Source organism: Symphodus melops (genome assembly GCF_947650265.1).
Source record: "Symphodus melops genome assembly, chromosome: 16".
NCBI classification, from domain to species: domain Eukaryota; kingdom Metazoa; phylum Chordata; class Actinopteri; order Labriformes; family Labridae; genus Symphodus; species Symphodus melops.
The window spans coordinates 22,561,733-22,584,271 of record NC_136706.1 but is presented as its reverse complement, the minus strand read 5'-3'; the positions used below and the strand labels follow the sequence as shown (position 1 = coordinate 22,584,271).

At 43.9% G+C, this 22,539-nt stretch overlaps 3 protein-coding genes across 3 annotated transcripts in view; 2 read left to right on the top strand and 1 right to left on the bottom strand.

Annotated features, from left to right (window-relative positions):
- The window catches only part of crata (carnitine O-acetyltransferase a), a 126,524-nt gene that overhangs the window by 76,433 nt on the left and 27,552 nt on the right, over positions 1 to 22,539 (top strand). The window lies entirely within an intron of this gene.
- ier5l (immediate early response 5-like) lies at positions 299 to 2,521 on the top strand. The gene has a single exon (XM_079363906.1). The coding sequence runs from the start codon at positions 458 to 460 to the stop codon at positions 1,352 to 1,354; it is 897 nt and encodes a 298-aa protein (XP_079220032.1). The 5' UTR covers positions 299 to 457; the 3' UTR covers positions 1,355 to 2,521.
- Positions 13,745 to 22,539, bottom strand: part of ptpa (protein phosphatase 2 phosphatase activator) — a 24,818-nt gene continuing 16,023 nt past the window's right edge. The window contains exons 9-10 of the mRNA XM_079363912.1: positions 22,120 to 22,227; positions 13,745 to 15,041 (exon numbers count right to left, since the gene is read on the bottom strand). Of these exons, the coding sequence (XP_079220038.1) occupies positions 14,967 to 15,041; positions 22,120 to 22,227 (183 nt within the window). The 3' untranslated portion in view covers positions 13,745 to 14,966. The remainder of the gene's footprint in view (positions 15,042 to 22,119; positions 22,228 to 22,539) is intronic.

The window sequence follows — 22,539 nt, the reverse complement described above, 5'->3', positions numbered from 1 at the left end:
GAGCTCTTTTTGTTGTTTGGATTTAAAAAAAAAAAAGAAAACTCTCGTTTCAAACATGTAAACCCGGAACATGAACTGGTTTCGGTAAGTCTCTGCTCTGGGGCCGCTGAAATGAGGACATTCCTGTTAGACAGCCTGGGAGGAATTTGAATAGTTCAGAGGAACCGCCGGACGCTGATTGGTCAAGAGCGACATATTTCCAGCGCACCAGTCTGTCAGTCAACGGGTCCCAGAGAGCTGATTGGCTCTCGCTGAAAAAGGCGGACTCTGCGACTTGGGTATATATAATCTGGTTTCAGGCCATCTGCAAATGATTGCTGGCTTTGTGGGGGAGGCGGGTCGGTGTGTCCAATGTTTCTCCACAAAGCTGACTCGAACCTTTCTCCTCCAACAAAACGCTTCCCTCTGAGATAGCTGAGAGTCGCTTTTCTTCTGGCCGAGAGGAGCCGGACCAGCGATGATCAACACCATGGAGTGCGCATCAGACGCACAGAGCCTGATCTCAATTTCTTTAATGAAGATCCACAACTCCAGGACGCAGAGAGGAGGCATCAAGCTGCACAAAAACCTGCTGGTCTCCTATGTGCTGCGGAACGCCAGGCAGGTCTACATCAAGGAGAAATACGCGGAGATCTACAGGATGCAGCAGTACGAGGAGGTGATGACTGTCTGCAACGAGATCCAGGAGCTCAACCCGCTGGATCTGGACGCAGAGGACGCGGAGGATGAGGAGCAGGCGCGGGCTGCTTGTTGCGGCGGAGAGGAGGCGAGTCTGTGCGGCGCTGCGTGCCACCGATGCGCGGCGCAGCCAGCAGCGCACACCCGGACAGCGAGCGTTCTGCACGGCTGCTGCGCGCTGGAGGAAGACAACAAGGAGCCGGAGCCGTGTTACTACCGGAGCTGCTGCATGGAGTCCTCTCCGGTGTCACAGTGCGAGCAGTTCTCCATGAACAGCTCCGCGTACTGCAACAAAACCACCGTGCTGGACTTGGACACGCATGTTGTGACCACGGTGGAGAACGGGTACCTCCACCAGGACTGCTGCTGTGACGCGCTCCAGTCCGGACAGAGCGCGCAGTCCCCGGCCAAGAAGCGGAAGGTGGACTTCGGTTGTTATGTGTCCGACGTGGAGGAAATCTCGGATTTTACAGCAGCTCGCAAACGAGCGAAAAGAGAAGACTGCTTGTTCTCACACACGGACTACACGGACACTTCCAACATCTCCAACCTCATCTCCATCTTCGGATCGGGGTTTTCAGGGCTGCTGAGCAGACAGTCGGACTTGGAACAGATCTGTAGCAAGCAGGTCCTGGCCAGTCTGGGCGCGTGGACCCGGGCGATCGTGGCGTTTTGAAATCAAACACTTTATTTGAGGGGAGACCGGGGTCACATGGGACATGTTTTCAGCTAAATGTAGGTAGTTGGGAACACAAAGACGTGTTCCCACAGTGTTCTCCACATGTTCACTTGGCTTTATGTTGAAAAAGGATGTCATGACTGTGAAACCTGGTGCAGCAGCAGCTCTGTGAATGTTCCACAAATATTTTTATTTCGATGAAAAAGTTCCTGAAGCCTTTTGGGAATGTTCTCATTCTTAAAAGGTTACAGAAAACAAGAGTTTCTATGAGAGAAAAAAAAGCCCTTAATGTGTGTCAATAGTAGAAGAGGTGGTGCAGAAAGAAATGTGCATTTTTTCCAATCAAAGCACTGTCTGTGAGGTTACAATTAATGTTAAATATAAATGACATTATGAGCTCAACGTGTTCCCAAACTGATCCAAATGTTCGCTGACAAATTTGAAATATCAGAAGAAAAAGGATCAAGTATAGTAAGTCAAGAAGCATGCATGTCTTGAAAAAAAAATCCTCTTTAACTTATGTGAGCGTTTGTCAATTATTGGCGCACTCTGGGTGACATCACCCTCACCTCTGATTGGCTGAAAACTTGAAGCGTTACAGCTGAACCCGGTCTCCCTCTATACTAGGTCTAAATCAACTTTATTTTTGCAGGAAAAAAAAGATATTTAAATGAGCATTTTAATGACAGCAGTTTGGCTGGGAGGGGAAAGACTTTGTGCCATATGTAACATTAACTCTTCTCCTGATCGACTTCTGTTGCCTTAAGTCTGATGCACATTTTACTGCAAGCTTTTGTCCGAAAGTGAAAGTGACTGAATGTGTCTCCTGTCCTGAAAACAAAAAAAGAATCACCTCTGGTTTTAAACGGACATCTTTGCACATTTGAGCCGTTTGTTGTCATGTTAAACACACATTCAAGACTCCCTCCGAAACACTTCATGGACTGAACCAGCTCCTGTCGCTTCATGAGTGCCAACACTTCAAAACCTGGAACACTTTTTCATTTCGGGCTTCTTTTGGTTTGCACTTCACCTGTGTGACACTAAAAAACAGCCTGGTATCATTTTGGCGGTTTGAACTCCTCCTCTCTTAATCATTGTGTTGCTCAAAGCCTCCACAGCGATTCATGAATCCAACACCTCTTGGTTTTGTGAGTTTTTTTTTCGTTTTTTTTTTTTAAATTGAGATGTTTTTGTTTGTTTTTTGTTTGTTTGTTTTTGTTTTGTAAAAGAATGATGTGAGTCCTTTTGTTTTAAAAAGGCAAACTCCTGATTTTAGCCATAACCCCCCGAGAGTCCACGCATTAGCTTTATGAGCACTATGTGTACCAAAATAAAGAGAGTATTCAGCCATTCTCTACATATTTTGTTGTTATTCTTGTATTTTTGTGCTTAATAAAATTGTATATCACCGGGTAAAACTGTTCCAGAAAATATTTGTTAAAAATTTATAATCTTAATAAAAAATGGAAATCTTAACTGTTGTGTTTGACTGCGGTTACCATGGTAGCGCTCTGAAATAAAAACCCTTTAATATATTTATAACACACATAAGAAGGCTATAATCATTTTTAAACAGTTTAGAAGTGTTTATTAATGCCTTTATTTATAGATAAAGCTCCCGTGAGGAACTTCCTTTTGGTCCACTTTGGCGCCCCCTGTGGCCAGAGCAGTACCTAGTGTTTATCTTTGTCAAACATATCGCTTATATAACTTTTTTAATGTGTAAAATCTTTGGCATTGAGCTGCTGTCTCTTCTGACACCTACCCTGCAGCTGAGTTTACATGCACTAAAAATAGCCGTACAAAATATCGTAACTAATCGATCTTCTCGCTGAAGGTTGCTTTAACTTTTTTAGGTCATAAAGATACATCAGTCTTTGGCTCATTCTGTTAAATGATCAGATAAAAACTTCCTTCACAGGAGCTTTAAAAACAATTTCTGTTTGCTAAAAATTGCAGCTATCAATGTCAGGCTGCAATGGCCAGTGGATGGTTAGCTTAGCATAGCTTAGCACAAAACCTGAAAAAAAAAGAAAAAAAAATGTGTGGCCTTTAGTTTTTTTGTTTGAATTAAACAAAGAAAATTAAACTTGTTAGTTAGCGTTTTTTAATTTAGAATATTGTATCAGTCCAAGGCTAATTTTGACTCCCCTGTTTTCTTCCTTTGAGCTAAGCTAAGCTAAGCTGCCTGCTGTAGCTGCTTTAAAAGGACAGATGTAACACTTCATTAATCCCACACAGACAGAGCAATAGCATTAACGATGCAACTCACTTTCTGCTCAAGCAGATGCATTGTTCGGCTTATTCACATTATCCAGCCGCCCACAGGAGCGCAGATATAAAGAATGAAAACACAGAAATAGGTGCTAACACGTCGCCTCTCTTTAAGACTTTTAAATTGTGTTGCAGTTTTATTTTTCTAACTCAGTGGGTTGGCAGTACGAATGTTTTTTTCTCTCGTCACGTATAAACAGATTATCTACAAGAGGTCAAACTCGGCTGTGAGCATCCTTTACAAAATAAACTTTGTCTATGAAGAACATTATGTTGATGTTCTAACACCTTACCCCCTAAAATGGTGAATTATTCATTTAACATTTCCTTTCACTGGGATATCTTCTTATAAAACTAGAAACAACATCTTCATTATAAATCAGTTAAGACAAGTTTAAAGGCAGGGTTGGTCATTTTCTCCAGATCAATATATTCAGATTTTGGTTGAAATTGTCGCTGGTACATGTAAGTGAGGGGGCGTGGCTTTAGAGGGAGCACAAGGGGGCGTGGCTTAAGGTGAAGCAGGGGGCGTGGCTTTAGAGGGAGAACAGAGGGGAGGGGCTGGGTGCAGAAGGAGCACGAAGGGAATGCTACTTTCAAAATCATGCTAGTTTTCTTAAAATCACCAACCCTGCCTTTAATGTTCGGTCCAATGATAACTTATTTTTATCCTTGATCAGCAGAGTAAACACTGAAGAAGAAGAAATGATGAAATAAAATATTTAGATAAAGTTATGTATTTTAAATGAACCAAACGGTGCAAAGTCACCAGTAATTTTTTTTTTTTTTTTTTCACTTCATTTTTATCTTCTTTTTTTGGGTCGTATTGAAGTTTTCTTCTGATGAGTTTCTCTCTCGTCATCATCTTTTGATGTCTAAAGTAATGTTGTATAAGACCTCACTAACTGAGACATACCCGAGATCAGAGAGCTCCATGGGGCGCGTCACTCACTTCGACCGCATCAGGGGGATACAAATCAAACTCTGAATGAATCGAAGTTATTTGTTCTTTTTGAAAGAGGCGTCGTCTCAGTCTGCAGGTACTCGCACCAGACTACAACATGGACGTTGCTCTGGTAGCGGAAGAGGTGTCAGGGCATTTCCCAAGCACTACGAGGTCGAGGTGTCCTTGAGCAAGGCACCAAACTCCCACTCTTGACATATCTCCACTAGTGCACGTCCACAGCTCCCGTTTGTGATTCGTGTCTTTGTGTGTGTAAACAAGGAATTTCCTTCAGAGATTCGTAAAGTATTTTAAATTCAATAATTCCCAGGGATGACTTTAAAAACAGTCGGACTGGTTTAAATTAGAGACTCCGCCCAAGAGGAGAGCTTCAGAGAGCGGTCCCGTGACAAGGTCTTGAGACTAAGACTGATTTGATACCAACTCTATTGTTTGATTGTCCTCATTGCTGAAACATGCTTTATAAATTAAAATCGCCTCGCTTCAGTAAAAACAACTTAAAATAACAATTTAAAACGTTTTAACGAGAGCTGGACAACTTTTCTAAAACACAATGATTGCATGTGAATGTAAAATATTCTGGGATCTGATGACAACTTAGATTTTTCAGTGAGAATATTGAAGTTAAGATGAAATCTAGAATCTGCAGAATAAACTGTTGTGAGCTGTTACAGACTTGAAAACTACAAACTCGTCTCTCTGAGAAAAAAGAACATAAACTTATAGCTGAGCTGGTTGTACAGATTGTTTACTATTTCTGGTAAACTTCATACAAAGGCCCCTTTTGACGCTTTAGCTCCCTCCCCCCGTCATGTGAGTCATCCTCCCCTCTTCCTCCTCAAACAGAACTCTGAGTCCTGTTATCTCTGCTCTGTGCCACTTGGTGGTGTTCTTTAAAATCAATGAATGAAGATATCAGCGTGGGGCTGTGTATGCAGAGGAAGCCACCTCACACTGACCCTCCCTCCTTCCTCCTTCCCCCCTCTCCCCCCCCCCCCTCCCTCCCCCCTCCTCTCTTTGGTCCTCCTCCTCTTCCCGGCTGCCTCATTTTTCTGACTGAGGCATCGCTCTGCAACAACACATCACATCCATCGCGGCTGCTCGTTTACTCCTGCAGCTCTGCAGAATTCACCCAGCTGCTGTTTTACCCATAATTCCTTGCAGCAGGTAGGTTGCAATGAAAGAGAGGATGCAGGGTGAACAATGTGTTGTGTAATCCTGCAGAAGTGTGCTGCAAAAGGGTTGAGTGTCTTGATTGTTTGCACAGAGTTAAACCCAAAGAATGATTGCTCGAACGTGGATGTTCGTGCTCAATAAAAGGAGGGAACGACCTCCGTCCACGGAGCAGCCCGCTCTGCTGATGACGACGGCGTGGACAATGCTTTTTGTTTCATGGTGCAGACACAGCTCCTCCATCTGGATCGGGGAAGAGTGACACCCAGGAGCGCACACATGCAATCAAAACAATTGATTTTTTTTTCTTATTGAAGTGACTTTACCTTTATTGTATTCCCTTTATTTGCAGGTTTTTATTATTTATAAGACTTCAAGTCTCGCCCTATTTAAAAAACAAAACAAAACAAATGATAAACTGAATATTTAAGCACAAAACAAAAACCTCAGACAGACAACATATTAAAACATTTTAAAACATGTGTTCTGATGCTAAAATAAATGTAATAAAAGCTGAAAATAAAGGTGGAAACTGAAGGTTAAGTCAACGCTTTTCTGCAGATCTCGTATTTATTTGACTTCTGTTATCACCTTTAAAGGACAAAACCAGGTGGTGGGGTGACGTGAAGGGGGTGTGTGGTGACCAGTGTTTGTTGTCTGTGTGCTGTGTGTGTGTGTGTGTGTGTGTGTGTGTGTGTGTGTGTGTGTGTGTGTGTGTGTGGAGGGGGGGTTGCTGGGGGAGAAGAGGAGGAGGGCTAGACAACAGAGGGAATAGAGGGGGGGCTATGAGGGAGGCATGCTTTGTCAGGAGAGGGGGTTGATGTGTTGGGGGGAGGAGGCCACATGTGACAGCAGAAGGGAGGAATGAGGAGGGGGCAGTGTGTGTGTGTGTGTGTGTGTGCGTGCGTGTGTGTGTGTGTGTGGGGTTGATTGAATGTGTGTGTTGAGGGAGGGGGGGTGGGGGGGGGGGACTGTCGGGAATAGGTGCAGCGGCACAGAGAGGCAGACTGTGGCAGCAGAGATCGAATAGGTCAGCCAGGCTGCTCTGAGGTCTGAGGGGGGGAGGGGTCGAGGGAGGGGGGGTGTGATGCAGACCGGGTCCAGGCGAATGTGAACACGTCTGAAACTGTCCCTTTTTAAATGTTCTCTCCGCTATAGTTTATTCTGTTCAGTCTTGAAATCAAACACATTTTAAGAGTCTAACTTTGGGACAATAAGAAAAAACAGAAGTCTGTGAAAACGTTAAAGGGGGAGATGGTTTAACTTTCAGGTGGATTAACCCTTTAAAGAAGACAGGTAAACTCACCTGAAGTGATCTGACACTCTGCTGTCCAGGGAAGGTCAGAGTTTACCTCGCCACACCGCCGCTCTGAACATCACCGGGTCACCTCCAGCTCTATTCAGAAGCGTTGAGTCTTAAATAGCCGTGGCCTATCTCCAGTCTCCATCTTGATCTTTTTATAGCCAGGAATGACGAAATGTGCTTCTATTCTGTTTGTCACGTTGCCGTAGTAACAAGTTGTTACTCACAGGTGGCCCCGCCCTCAATCGTCCTCTACTCTACGGTCCGTTTGACTCAAATGTGTCATGCTGGACTGAAGAAGACTCGAAACTAGAGCGAGAGCATGAAGTCATAAGGACAATATTTACAGAGATTAATTATACAGATTAAAACAACTGCGTGTGTTAATTGTCGTGTAGTTTTTGCAACTGTTGGAGTCGCCCTCTGCTGGTCGTTTGAGAGATTGCAGTTCAAGAGCAATACTGCATCAGCTTCTTTGTTGTATAAACTTCCTTTAAACAATGTGAACTGTGAAGGAAGATTTAAGGCGCGTAGATGTTCTGATGAGGTTCTGTGAAGGTTAGTTTTAAAGGCGACGTGGTGCATTACTGCCCCCTACTGGACTGGAGTGGAACAAGAGTAAAGGCAGCTCTCAGTGCAAGCAGAGAAATTTTTAATCAGTCTCGTCTTGGACTGGGCAGACTCAAGAGGCTGTTTGTCCACGTCATCGCTAAGACTAGAAGAAAAGATGCTTCTTTCTAAAACGACAAACAACTCCATTTATAATTTCACTTGTTACGGTCTGAGTGAGTGACACGCCTGATGAGTCTTGGTCTTGGTCTCGCCCTGTCTTGGTCTTGGTCTCGCCCTGTCTTGGTCTTAGTCTCGCCCTGTCTTGGTCTTGGTCTTAGTCTCGCCCTGTCTTGGTCTTGGTCTTAGTCTCGCCCTGTCTTGGTCTTAGTCTTGCCCTGTCTTGGTCTTAGTCTCGCCCTGTCTTGGTCTTAGTCTCGCCCTGTCTTGGTCTCGCCCTGTCTTGGTCTTGGTCTCGCCCTGTCTTGGTCTTGGTCTTAGTCTCGCCCTGTCTTGGTCTTGGTCTCGCCCTGTCTTGGTCTTAGTCTCGCCCTGTCTTGGTCTTGGTCTTAGTCTCGCCCTGTCTTGGTCTCGCCCTGTCTTGGTCTTAGTCTCGCCCTGTCTTGGTCTTGGTCTTAGTCTCGCCCTGTCTTGGTCTCGCCCTGTCTTGGTCTTGGTCTCGCCCTGTCTTGGTCTTGGTCTTAGTCTCGCCCTGTCTTGGTCTTGGTCTCGCCCTGTCTTGGTCTTAGTCTCGCCCTGTCTTGGTCTTGGTCTTAGTCTCGCCCTGTCTTGGTCTTGGTCTCGCCCTGTCTTGGTCTTGGTCTCGCCCTGTCTTGGTCTTAGTTAGTGTCCTCATGACGACAACACGAGTAATTATAACAAAAAGAATCTCTACTTTTTCTTTAACACAGAATGACGTCGATATCGTAATAATAAACGAACATGTGATGAAATCAAACGTAAACAAGAGTAGCTACACCTTTTAGAGATTAAATTCTATTTATTAAATACGTTTAAAAAGCTGTTTTCAGCTATAAGATGATAATGTTCACTTCAGTTTAAGTTAGAAACGTGGCTGTGAATGTAGAAATAAACATATTAGAGAGGATTATTAACGAGCGATTAAATTCATGCATTCAAAGTGAAACTATTCAGTTCAAAAAAGGAAACTCTCCGGGGTACATTTTCATATTCATAGAAAAGGACTTTAGATAACGATACACAGAAACAGGGTCTCACTCTCATTTGCATACTGAAAAATAGACCACACCCTTATTTACATATAGGCCACTCCTGTATTTGCATAATACCACGCTGCAGACCACTCTGCTTTGCATGCTATTTGCATGTCAATGACGCCCAAACCACACCCAAAAGTTCATAAATTAGAATAATACTCACAGACCACACCTCCCAGTGAGGGGAGACGACAAACCCTGGACCACATGTCAACATTTACACTAACAGAACACGCTTCTTCTGGATACTGATTAACTGCTCGCTTCAAAATGCCATTAAAAGAAAAAAAAAAGGATTTACATGGTTTGGATGAACATTAATTAGGCTGCAACTTGGAAACGATCAGTTTACATTGAAGCAAAGAGCATCGTGATATGTTAAAATATTCAGTTTTTTAAGTACTTTTCGAACATACTACTTTTATTCTTCTAATTAATCACTTCACAATTTCCTGCTGTTTTCTCATTTTAATTGCATCCTTTTGCTATTTCTACTGACTTTAAAGGAAGAATGTGTGTACTGTATAAATATCTCATAACTCCAGTGTGTCCTATGTAAATGTGTGTGTGAGTCCTGACTGTCTACAGTGAGGGAGAAGCTGGAGTCCTGCTGGCTGTGTTGTTGTCAGAGCTGTGTTTACATGAAGGAGGAGAAGGAGAAGGAGAAGAAGAAGGAGAAGAAGAAGAAGAAGAAGAAGGAGAAGAAGGAGAAGAAGAAGGAGAAGAAGAAGAAGAAGGAGAAGAAGAAGAAGAAGAAGAAGAAGAAGAAGAAGAAGAAGAAGAAGAAGAAGAAGAAGAAGAAGAAGAAGAAGAAGAAGAAGAAGAAGAAGAAGAAGAAGAAGAAGAAGAAGAAGAAGAAGAAGAAGAAGAAGAAGAAGAAGAAGAAGAAGAAGAAGAAGAAGAAGAAGAAGAAGAAGAAGAAGAAGAAGAAGAAGAAGAAGAAGAAGAAGAAGAAGAAGAAGAAGAAGAAGAAGAAGAAGAAGAAGAAGAAGAAGAAGAAGAAGAAGAAGAAGAAGAAGAAGAAGAAGAAGAAGAAGAAGAAGAAGAAGAAGAAGAAGAAGAAGAGTTTGTAGATCATTCTGTGTCAGTTTACATGAAGCTAACCAGCTAACTAAAGAGCGCTAACATTAGCATGCTAGCATAACAATGCAGAGACAAAGAAGGAGGAAGTTTGTACGCCGCTTGTACTTCATGGTGCTGAATGATGATAACTCCTCCGTATAAACACGAGTGGAGCGAGGGGTTGGAGGAGCGTCTCTGGAGGAGGGCGGAGGCTTCAGAACGGAGGGGGCGTGGCCTAACAGCAGTTTGTTTTGGTCTCATGCTTGAGCTCAAGGGCGACATCTCTTGGATTAAAAAGTTGTACATTCTTCCGGTCTCAACCTGAGTCGCCTGGTTTTCTGTGTCGTCTGAATTCTGATCCGGTTCAGATTTTTGTTTGGTTTTTTCTTCTGTTGTTGTTTGAGGTTTTAATGCTTCTGTTCAAGTCGAAGCACTTTGTAAACCCCAGTTTTTAATATAAAATATATCTATATATAAAATTATTCTTTAAAAAATTTTTTTTTTTAAATTTGAGCTTCCATACTAAATGAAAGTAAAGGCTTTAACCTCAGATTTTTTAAAGTGTCTGACATCATTACAGAAATAACCCCTGCAGAGAGATTTATTTAACATCCATATCATCGCCGCCCTCAAGGCCACCAGACTCCAAAGACAAAAACATTTTGTGCCACAGAACGAGGAAGTTGCCGATCTTTTCAGTTTGTTTTCTCACAACAACAAACCTTTTGAATCCAAAATAAAAAAAATATAAACAAAATCACACAGATTCAGGAAGCTGCAACTCCTGAATTCTGTAAAATAACACATTTTGTAAATGAAGTCCAGTGGCTTCAAAGAGAGTGAACAAAAAAAATAAAAATTCTCCTCGGCTGTTGTGATTTAATAAAAACGTTATAACTGAACAGTTTTACTTTTAGGTTTGAGCATCAGGGGTTGTCGTTTCAGGTCCTCACTGGACGTGTGACCTCTTCGCGTTCGCTGGGTCGGGTAAGGACATAACAAAACAAAGTAAGGGCGATGAATCGAGGAGAAGTGAGAGAACATTTCGGGGTGCGAATGTGAGGGAAAAGGCTGAATAAGTTGGCCTCATTTGGAGGAATGTTTGGAATGGGACAGCTGCGTCGACGCGCTCCGACATGTCTGAGCCTGAACGTGGACTTGCATGGAGGCAGCTTTGAAAAGGAGCTGCAGCTGCAGACTCACAACGGTAAGGAGTGAGGTTTGGAAAGTAACAGTGTGCAATTACTCGAGTACTGTATTTAAATAAAATGAAGTCATGAGCTTTTAATGTGTTGTGCTTTTACTTCCCAACATGTCGGAGGGAAATATTCTCTTCACACCGCTGCATACGTCGGTCGGTTTGAGATTTTCAAGTTTATTAAAAAACGGTGCAAAAGACATCGACGTATTTCATCCACATCTTTCTGGCTCGTTACATGTTTTGCCTGTTTGAGAAGACTCTGAGTCACTGAAGGGGATTTCTCCATCTTAACTTCTCAGACGGCTTCAGAGTTGCAGTTACACAACCTCTCAAAGGAAAATTACAGACGAAATAGACTTTTAATATTTAAAGACCATTTACTGAAAACTATCGAAGCAGCAGCAGAAATAATTCAATCTTGACGTTTTTTCTACCAAACAAATTCTCTCAAAGGCCACGTTGACAACATGCATCAACGATGGATCAGATGAGCCTGGTCACATGCAGAGGCGGTCTGCAGGACGCGGGTCATACACTTACACTGCTATGGATGGATGCTTTCACAAGTGCAGAAATCTACTGAAAAGCTCCCGATGTTTGGAGGGTGAGCTGCACGTGTGAACTTCTCCTGAGGCAACGCGTGACTTTAAAAAAAAAAACCTGAAGAAGCAACAATGTCCGCTACACGACGCTGTAAAGAAAATATCTGTCTTTATATCGATGCTACGTGCAGATCAACGGAGTCACAACAAACGGAAAGCACAAAAACAAATCAGGGGATGTCAGGAGAAACTCCAGAGAGGTCAAAATATGCACACTGTGCCAGAAAATTCTCAGCTTCTTCCTCCTGGAAATATGAGGAGTGTTTCCGGAGATTTCTGCAGGTGTGGAAGAGCTTTCTCTAAAGTGCTGTCCACTTGTGATCTGAGGGTCAAAGCAAACATTAGAGGCAGATTCTGGTCTTATTAAAAGCAGAGCAGCGCGCTCGGTTAAGATACTTCAGGGTCATAAGGACTCAAAGGGAGTGAAGCACTGACCTGTGTGTTTACTGATCAGAGTCTGTGAGCAGCATGATAAAGCTTGAACGCGTGATCATTGCTTGAACACATCACTGCTTCTCTGTGAGTCAAGGAGCGGGAAGTCGTGATACAAAGGTGACTCATGTGTGGAGACGTTGCTCTTCTGCAGGACGGGCCGAGTCCTCCAACAAAACCTCCCAGTCTCCTCTGGACTGCTGCGCCCCACCTCTCTCTCTCTCTCTCTCTCTCTCTCTCTCTCTCTCTCTGACATCCTGTACGCGAGGGGAATTCCACCTCAGTCAGTTTGAGAAAAAAAAAAAAAAGAAGCTATGCTACATGTAGATTTTGAATATTCAGTTTGACATGAATCGGAGTTCCCCGAATCCTGCTGACCACTTCTTTATGAAAAAAAAAAAAAAAAAAAAGGTTTTCCTTTGTATGGAGGAGCAGATACAGTATCCTCACTCATACAATATTCAACACTTTCTCCACTCATCTCAGAATCCATTTACCTCAGAGCTGGGTTCATCTCAGGGTTACAAACAAGACAAGAGTCTAGATCCAGCACAACAAAGGACCTCATGCAAGACCCCAACAAATCATTGTTGTTGATCGATTCAGGACAATTTATCAAAAATATTCAACTTTAAAATGAACGATAAAATATACAAGGACATAACTTTCTACGAGAAATATAATCTTGATTTTTGTAAGGGGCTCAGTCAGATGCGAGGGCTTTGGGGGACCTTGTTTGGTTTAGTTGGCGGAGCAGGCGGCCATAGATCTTCCTCAGCACACTGGTTGGAGGTCGGAGTCAAAGCCACAAAGGCCCAAAGACGGACAGCAGGATTTTACCAGATACATCATTCAGCATGGGGTGCCTTGAAACTACTTAAGGGTCCCCAGAAACTGAGGCCAAAGATCAAGTTGAATCAAACACTAAAGGAGGAGTGAACCCAGCTCAAACAGGTTCAGAACTTAGAGGGTGGACCGGCTTACCTGGGTGTGGAGGAGGACTGGTCTCTGAAGCGGTTACACACACACACACACACACACACACACACACACACACACGTGTGTGAGAGGTGGAGGTGACAAGGTAAGAAAAGAAGATGCTCCAGTCCAGAGGCCTTCGTCAGGGCGCTGGGATAGAGATGGTTAAAAGCTTCCTTGTTGACCCGACACGTTAACAGGAGACCTGGAGACAACACTAAATGTTCCTCAGATCAGCTGTGGGGCCGATTTAACGGGAAGAAACAGAGTGAAGCAAAAAGGTTCTTTAAAAACTCGCTGATAGGACGCCATCATGGCTCGGATGAGATTTTCCAAAATTGATTATTTAAGTTTAAGAAAGACAAGAAATCGCTCCCAAGGACATTTTTAATCTTGATGGATTCTGTTGGAGATTTTGGGGGTCCTCAACACACGGGTCGCAGGTTTGATGAAAAACACAACAAAATAAACATTTTAGTAATTAATATTTAAATGTTTAACTTCTTAAACCAACAACAATAAGTTTGTTTTCTTGTTTGGAGGAATTTAAGATCAAATGTTCTTCAATCTGAAACAGAAACCAGATTAAAGATGGCGCACGGCAGACGTGAAAACTGAAACATTTATTCACTCAGGTTTGACATGTCGACAAAAAGACACAAAAATATCATTTGTTCAAAAAAACAACAACAAAAAAACAAAAAACAACCCAACATGCTGTGATGTTCAAAACATGCCGACTGAAACAGAAGCAGAACTTAACACTGGTGGTGAACAGAGTGGTCGTTTGGTTTCATGATATATTTACTGTAAACAGGCTGATTGAGTGAGTGGAGACTGAAGTTAAAATCTACTGAGAGACTTCGTGCAGAGATTGTTGATTTTGGCGCCCGTGTCCATGAAGGTCGCTGGCAGCGTTTTCAGCGCTCAGTCGTCCGTTTTTGTTGTTGTTTTTTTTCAACTTTTGGAATCGCACCGCACTCGTCGATGTCACTCTTTCCTCATCAACCAATCAAAATCACGAAGGGGCGGGACTTCTGATATCAGCTTTGTCACAAAACAGCTTCTTCTCTGACTTGTCTTTTCGATTCCTTTGCACGTTTTTTTTTAAATGTTTTATCGGTTCTTTGAATAAAGGAACACATTAAGAGCTTTTACGACTGACGTCAACTTTCGTAACCTAGCAACAACGGGCGCTGTCGGGAAGTGCTCTGAAAGGTAAGCTGCCAGCTCAACAAGCATCCTTCGTGGACACCAGAAAGGTAAAGTGTCACTCTGGACCGTTTACGTCGGACGAGCTGTCGACACTCGACCTTAAAGATCCAACACTTCCTGTTTGTCGGGCTGAACGGGGGCGGACATTTAAATACTGGTGTTAATACAACAGCTGACGTTGGAATCAAAACAAGAAGAAAACTAAGAAGAAGAAACTATGGCAAAAGGAGTCACACAGAGTCATGTGTCGCCTCACTCAGGATCCAAACTTTTGAGATTCAAGCATCAATGAGCACACCTCTAATCTGTCCATCCATCAAACAGGAGTCTGCTCCAAACTCTATCTGCTATATAAATACAATGACAAAAATATAAAGATGCTCCAAGGTCACAAAGGTCGTCCATGACATGCTCCGCATTGAAGTTATGGATGGACCTACAAGCTTTAAAGACCACACGAGTGTGTGTGTGTGTGTGTGTGTGTGGGGACTACGTGTGGGAGGTTTCTGCTACGGTTGATTTTGCACAAGAGGATGTCTGGGGGGGGGGGGGGGGGGGGGTGTTGGCTCCAGTCGTCGGGGTTTTGGTCTTTTCATGGTGAGCGGGTCACGGGAGTCAAGGCTTCGTCGGCTGGAGGGAGAGCAGGCTACCGAATTTGAAGTGCTGGATCACTGGGAACTTCTCCAAACACTGCAAACAGGAGCAGAGAGAGAGAGAGAGAGAGAGAGAGAGAGAGAGGGAGGGACACATGATGAAAACACAGCTACATGTGAAACGTGCTATTCTAATCTATCAGCGGCCGTCAGCGGGAGACGAGATTCTCCCGGTAAATCTTATCGTGCTTTGGGCTCAGCCTTGAAAGAATATGAAGATGTAACCGGCTCAGACTGCAGGGCTTTTAAAATCTCAACACATCACGCCCAGTGTCCACTTGGAGGGTTTTTTTTTGCCACCATGTTTTTTCAAGTTTGTTTTCTGCCTTTTTGTGCGGCAGGTTGAAAACCGTTGAACTTTTCAGAAAGGCGTTCTTGACGTCATCGGCGCTCTTTTCCAAATATGAAATATTCCGCCTGGTTTTCGTCTCCTACAGATCCTGTCTTGTACCCGCATCCTCTCTGCTCCTCTCTGCTCCTCTCTGCTCCTCAACCTCAAATATAAAATGTGAAGTTAAGAGTAACGTGACGGATCACACGATATGAAAGCAGTGAAGTTGATGATTTGAGAGATTTGGATCATCTGCTCTTCAGTGTCGTACGCATCTCACACCAGGACGATTTGGTCTTTTACTGTCCAAGGTCGAAGAGTTAACCGAAAGGTTGGGGGTTCGATCCCCAGCTCCTGCAGCAACATGTCCGACGTGTCCTTCGAACAAACACTTAACCCCAGGATGCTTCAGCTGCTTCGTTGGCAGCGTGTGAATGTGTGTGATGGTCCCTTTATTACCATCAGAGTGGGAAATATCTGAGCTCCCAGTTCAACGCCACATAAATAACCAGTGAATGGTTAAAAAAAAAAAAAAAAAAAAATTAAAATGGAGGATGTGGAGTTTGGCTGAAAGGTCGGTTATCTAATTGTGGTCAGGGGAAGCTGAGAGAATTTTTCAAAGGCCGATTTGAACGTGACGTCAGCAGACGGGACAGTGCAGTTCAGATTTATAGTTTGTTGTCACATTTTTTTTCCTGCTGATGGCGTCATTGAGACAGACTCGCAGTGAAGCCTGAACCCCCCCCAACCCCCCCCAAAAACTTAACCTTGACTTTAAGCGCTGGTGTTAACTCTTTCCTTCTTTCGTAAAGCCGGCGGATCAGCCCAGAGGAGGCTCTTTGTGCGCTCAGACATGGACCCAGATTCACAGAGCAGGGTGGGGGTTGGTGGGGGATTGTGGGTGTCTGCGGCGCGGCGCGGTGGGGTGGGGGTTGGGGGAGTCTGTAGCGGAGAAATTGAACTCTGTGCTCAGTCAGTCTGTGCAGTGACACTATCGGTCACGATCATCTGAGCAGAACCAGGCTGGAAACACTTAAGGTTGGTCCAAACACTTATTTAATCAATGAAATGTGTAAACTCATCTTAAGGTCATTTACATCCCCGATATGCTCGCCATGAAACACTAGCAGGTCACACCGGGGTTCACCTCTTTACTTTCCCCCCACGACTCATCTCACTCTCCATGATATTCTGCTTTTTCTACAGCAGACACATTTTGTTAAAAACAAAGTCGTGTTTTTCTGAACGGCATCAAACCTGAACCATAGGAGACCAAACCGGCTCACACTCCCTCCAGGGTGGCATGAAGCTCCACGTGGACACACACACACACACACACACACATATTTGAGAGGCATCATTGACCCTCATTTCCGTCTGTGCTAACCTATGCTAACATTTAAATATCTACAGAGATGTTACCGACTCTTGGCGTGGCCCCCCCTGGATCCGCACCTTCACCAATCTAAAAACACTGTCTGACTGTATGAATAATTTCTAAAACTTTTCCTTTTCAGGAATCACGGATCATATTTCAGAAGGCCAGGAGGGTTTCTGAGCCTGCATTCTTTCTAATGGCCAGCAGGGGGCGACAATAAAGACCCTAATAGTTTTGCATACATTTGCATAATTTGGGGGACGGCTGACTTCACCTAAAGGTGGGAGAGATATTTTATTTTTCTCACCTGTTAGGCTTAAGGCCCGCCTCGGCGACACCTCTGTGTCCGTCTTTGGGTTTATTAAAAGTTAGTTTGAGACAGAATTTCCAAAATGGCGACTGCTCTTGTTGGGCTTCACTCCTCAGAAATCAGAGGGTGATGTCACTCAAACTACGTTCGTATTATATCCGGTCTAAACCAGCCAAAACTAGCATCCTGTTGTTATTTTTCTGCTGACCTGCGAGCATCAGCTGCTCCTTCATAGCTCCGCCCCCTGGTCCAAGTAAGGTCACTTCTGGTTTATAAACAAAAAAGATGGCGGTGTTTACAATGTGACATGTCTGCAAACAATAATCCAGAAACGAATGGTTGACGCCATGTTGGCTATGTCGACTTCTTACATTATGGTCTACGGTCTTAAAGCTCTGACACGTCAACGAAGACCGGCTGTAGTGTCGCCTCACGTCGCCACAGCCGATGGAAAACCACCACCGACGCTCTGCACATGCACGAGAGGAAATACGTCTCTGTGCCAGCAGGGGGCGGTAGACCAATTTCGGTCACCATTCGTGTCATAGGTCATCTAATCGATAATAATGTCTACGTCTGATAAAAAGAGAAGAAGCGACACACAAGGAGGAACCGCTCATCGAGCTGAAAGCACGGAGACGACAGCGGCGGCCTCAAGGAGCTTTTCTGAACCTTTGTCGAGGAGATAGAACAGCCAATCAGAGTCATTCCTCTCACCGGTCGAACCCCCCCCCCCCCCAAAAAAAGGCAGAAGGGTGCTGACAAGTAGCGGCGGAGCTGGACACACCGCAACAAACTAGGGCATTGATGGTCTGGGTGTGTCCAGGCCGTCAGCTCGGTGTATCTACTTGTTGAGACGAAGAACTCGCAGACGTGACGTTGACTGTGATGAATTATCCATCTCCAGCAACTTTCAAGTCTGAACAAGTTCACTTCTTCTTCTTTTTTTTTTTTGAAACGGAGACCCACGCGCCGTCTGACGAATACAAAGAAACAGTATTGAAGCAAAAGGGCGGTGAGAGCTTCGTGATGGGACTCTTTTATTTTTTAGGCGAACCGGTTAACGTCTTACGAATGTTTCCCTGCACTTTATTTTGTCGCAGTATGAATTTATATTTTTGTCTTTAAACCGGCCTCAAAGTCTCAGAATCTGTCTTTCTGTCTCTGTCTTTGTCTCCGTCTTTCTGTCTCTGTCTTTCTGTCTCCCAGGCAGAGAGCGTCGAGTTCTGCTGCTTCTCCGTCTCACACAACTCTCTCTGCCTGAAACCGTGTGTGGGGCCAGGAAAAGGGAGAGAGGAATGCAAGTCTGCTGATGGTTGCTCCAGGCTCGGAGGAAGGTCGGGACAGAGGGAGGGGAGAATTTAATGAAGGGAACGGCAGAGGAGGGAGGAGGGGGGAAGAGAGGGAGGGAGGGGGGAGGAGGAGGAGGGGGAGGGGGGAAGAGAGGGAGGAGGGGGGGGGGAGGCAGACAGCTTGGCCCCTCAGCTCTTTGGGAAGACTCACAGGCTGCTCTGGAAAACACAGGATGTGGGCATGCAGGCGGGGAGAACGGGCTTAGACATCCCCCCAACCCCACCCCCAACCGCCCACACACACACACACACACACACACACACACCAAAGCAAACACACACACACACACACACACACACACACAATTCCATTCTCTCCATTCCTCTCTTAACCCTTTCCTGCCTCTCTCCTCTGCTCGTCTGTTTCGGGCGCTCTCACTCACACTCTGGATTCGGCTGTAAACGGATTTCTTTAAAAACTCGTGTAAACGAGAAAAACCTTAAAAATCAGAGTGAAGCGTTACAAGAAATCCAGTTTTCCACAGCGACCTTTGTGTTTAGAGTTTTTCCACCGTGTTTCTGCGTGTCGCTTTTACGTGGATTTGCGAGTTTTAAAACCTTCATTCGGAATAATATCACTGTGACAGAAGTCCTTAAAGGGAAACTTCAACCATTTTCATTCATCTTCGTGTCATTACAAAGCTGAGTTTTTGAATGGTCATGCATCCCGGCCTCATTTTCCCCCGAGACGGGAAACGATCCTCCGATGACGCAATATTACGTTTTTTTTGCGTCATCGGAGGATCGTTCTGTTTAGAGGGGGAGAAACTACATCACTACTTCCTCGAGTTGTTTTTAACACACTGAAGCTACAGACCAATCACAGATCAGTGGGCGGGACCTCGCTGCCAGAATCTAAACACAACATCCGCCATCTTGCTTGGAAGCTACGCTAACAGGCTCGGTGGAGAAAGCTGATAAGAATCGAGTTTTAAAGATGGAGGGGATTTTAAAGGTGCTACAATCAGACGTACGCGTCTATCTCTATGAGTCGTGATGTAGCAACAAGCAGGCGAGGCAGATGGAGGAACGGGAGGCGGCCGCGGTGACGACGAGCCGGACCGGACCGGTGGGATCGGCGCTCTCGATATTTGGACACAGACGTGGAGTCCGTTTGTTGCAGGGAATTTCTAAAGATCCCGATTCGTTCTGAAATCTGACTGTAAATAAAGCACTGTAGCTTCAGTGGGAGGGGCCTGCTGTGCAGTGCATTCTGGGAGTTGTTGTCTTTTATCAACATGAGACAAAAAGATACTTTCCGCTTTTTCTCGCTCAAGAAGGAACCAATTTAAAAACATATATTTGACATTTCTTCGACACATATGAGCCGGGTGAAGAGAGGAACACAGAGAGAAAGATGTTTCACATTAAAACTGAAATAAAGGCATCGTGTATATTTGTTTATATCCTGTGAGCGGAGCACGGCTACAGACTGAAAGGACGACTGGTGACATCTTCGTGCACGTTATGACACCGCTTCTTTAAGTTGTATTTTCTTCGACGTGTTCTTCTGCGCTCTTTTTTTTTTTTTTTTTTTTATATCATGTGTATGTTTAACTACAGGTAACATTAATAAAATGTCAAATATAAATGTATTTTATTTATACAGCCATTTACAGCAAGTCTAAGAAAAAATAAAATCCAATAAAAATTTTGAATAAAAGAAATAAAATACAGCAAAGTAAAATTAGATAAAAGATTCTTCCCCGCTCGTTTGTTTTTTTATGTGTATGTTGAACTACAGGTAACATTAATAAAACGTAATTGTATTTTATTTATACAGCCCTTTACAACAATTCTTTCGGCAAACCAAAGTGCTTTACAACAAATTGAAGAAAAAATAAAATCCAATAAAAAATTTGAATAAAAGTAATAAAATACAGCAAATTAAAATTAGATAAAAGTGTCATCATGCTGCTGGGTATTAAAAGCCAAACGAAATGGTAAAAAACTCTTTTTTTTGCTTCGTCATCATGTTTTTTAAAAGACTCTTTCATGCAGATGCAGTAGGAGGTTGGATGTGACACGTGTACATTTACAGATTTGTGTAATTTGTGAATTAAAAAATAAAAACCAAGTCCGATTTCTTTGAGGACACGGCGTGGATAGCTTGGGCACGTCACCGCCAACTAGTGTTTCGGAGGTGTAATGGCAGAGTGGCAGCAGCACACGGGTACGAACGCCATTAAAATGTTGGTTTAAATAAAAAATCAATGTGAGGTCCACGAACACAGCAGCAGTTCTGTGAAGCTCCTCTTCCTCACTGGAGGTCTTCCAGCCTAACGCTGACATCAGCACGCAAACACGCTCACAGAGATGACGCTAACATGTTCAATGTGAAGCAGATGTGAGGCTTATCATGGCTGCCATCTTGGTTTAGTGTGTTAGCGTGCTAAAATCATGAATGCCAAGTAGAGCTGAGACTAATGGGAACTTCACTGGTTTTGCAACCTTTAATCTTTATAATAAAAGGATCAAATCAGTGAGATAATGACGCTCTCTTCCTCTGTGATCAATCAGCCAATCAGAGAGCTGCTCTCTTCCTGTGTGATCACGAAGGAAACCTGCTGTGTTGAAGCTTCTCTGACAACAAAGCAGCAGCCAGTATGTCCTCCTTCTAACTTTAGATTCTGCTCCTGAATGCTCTGGATTTGATTGGACCAGAGAAGGTAGGCGGGGCTTTGAAGGCCGTTTTGGACGCCCCTGGGTTTGTCAGATATGAGAGCAGTTATCAGGTGAACAGGTGTTGCAGCGATGGAAGCGGGCAGTGGAACTGCTTCAGATAGAAGTGATTGTACCCGAGCTAAAAAGCCTCTGCATGTTTCTAATAAGCTCCAGCAGCAGAAAGCTGCTCAGACTAGGATCAATGTTGGAGATGCTTTTGAAACATGGAGAGAGGTTAGAACGCAGAAAGCTTTACAGACCCATGCAGAGCTGGCTAAACACTGAAGCTACAGTGTCCACCACATGCAGAGCTGGCTAAACACTGAAGCTACAGTGTCCACCACATGCTGACCTGTGTGAGAGGAGGGGGCGGAGCCAGCTCTCTGTGAGGATTAGAGTTTAGACTGCAGTACACATTTTAAACACTAGGGGGCAGAGTGACATACTGCTCCTTTAAATAAAAGTTAAAACTAAAGTAGCAGCTTGATTAAAATGGTCAGTGATGTCACGGTTATGTCCTGCAGGTTGCAGAGAGTTGAAGCGGGCTGCACACAGATCCTGTTCCTGTTTGAAGATATTCAACGTGCTTGTATTTTATCTTCGTGTCTCCGAATAGACGATCAGCTGGCCATCGTTTTTTTAAAGTCTTTAACAGGTGAGCTCCTCCTGCTCAGGTTGTGCTTCATGATAACTTGTTATGTAGAGATCATGTGACTGGGTTGTTTATCTTTTACTCCAAGACTAACACATCTAGTGTTTGCTTATGTGGAGTCTAATGACCTTTACTTTGGACACCGATGAGTTTTATTCATGACACTGACACAGTTCACCTCTTTCATTCATAAAATCAGAGTCATGGACTTTAACCTTTGTGATTTGAATATCTGTATTCTGATTTTAAAAGGGCTCTGTTACTCATGTTCTTCACGCTCAGTTTTTTTTTATTAGTACGGGGTCACGTCAGATTAAAGCCCCAACTCTTCATAGATGCTGAAATCCCGCTCGGACTCTTTCCCCATCTAACTTTCCATCAGACTGTTGAACGACTGACAGCGAGAGAACAAAATCCGGCCAACATACCTCAGCCTTGTACATTCTGATCAGACCCTGGTTGACTTTGGACCAGGACGGGACAGCGCTGATGTTCCACAGCTGGTTGGAGTGCTCGGCAAACGGACCCGTCTTCATCTACACAACAAGCACAAAGACACAGAAAGAGAGCGAGGTTAAAGTGGAGCAACCGCCAGACGTTATGTAACACTTGGACATTGAAGAGAAAAAAAAAAAAAAACCTGCAGAAATTGAGGCTAATGAAAAAGTTCCAAACAGGAAAGTTGGAGCTGGATGTGTATTCTTATAATTTAGAGGAGGACTACATGTTCATCACTACACAGTGTGAAGGAGATCTGGGTGCTCATTTTACACATAAAGTTTGAATCAAGCTGCTGCTCCCGCCTCAAATAAAAACCACTAAAAGCTCTAAAAAGCGATTTTGTCGCT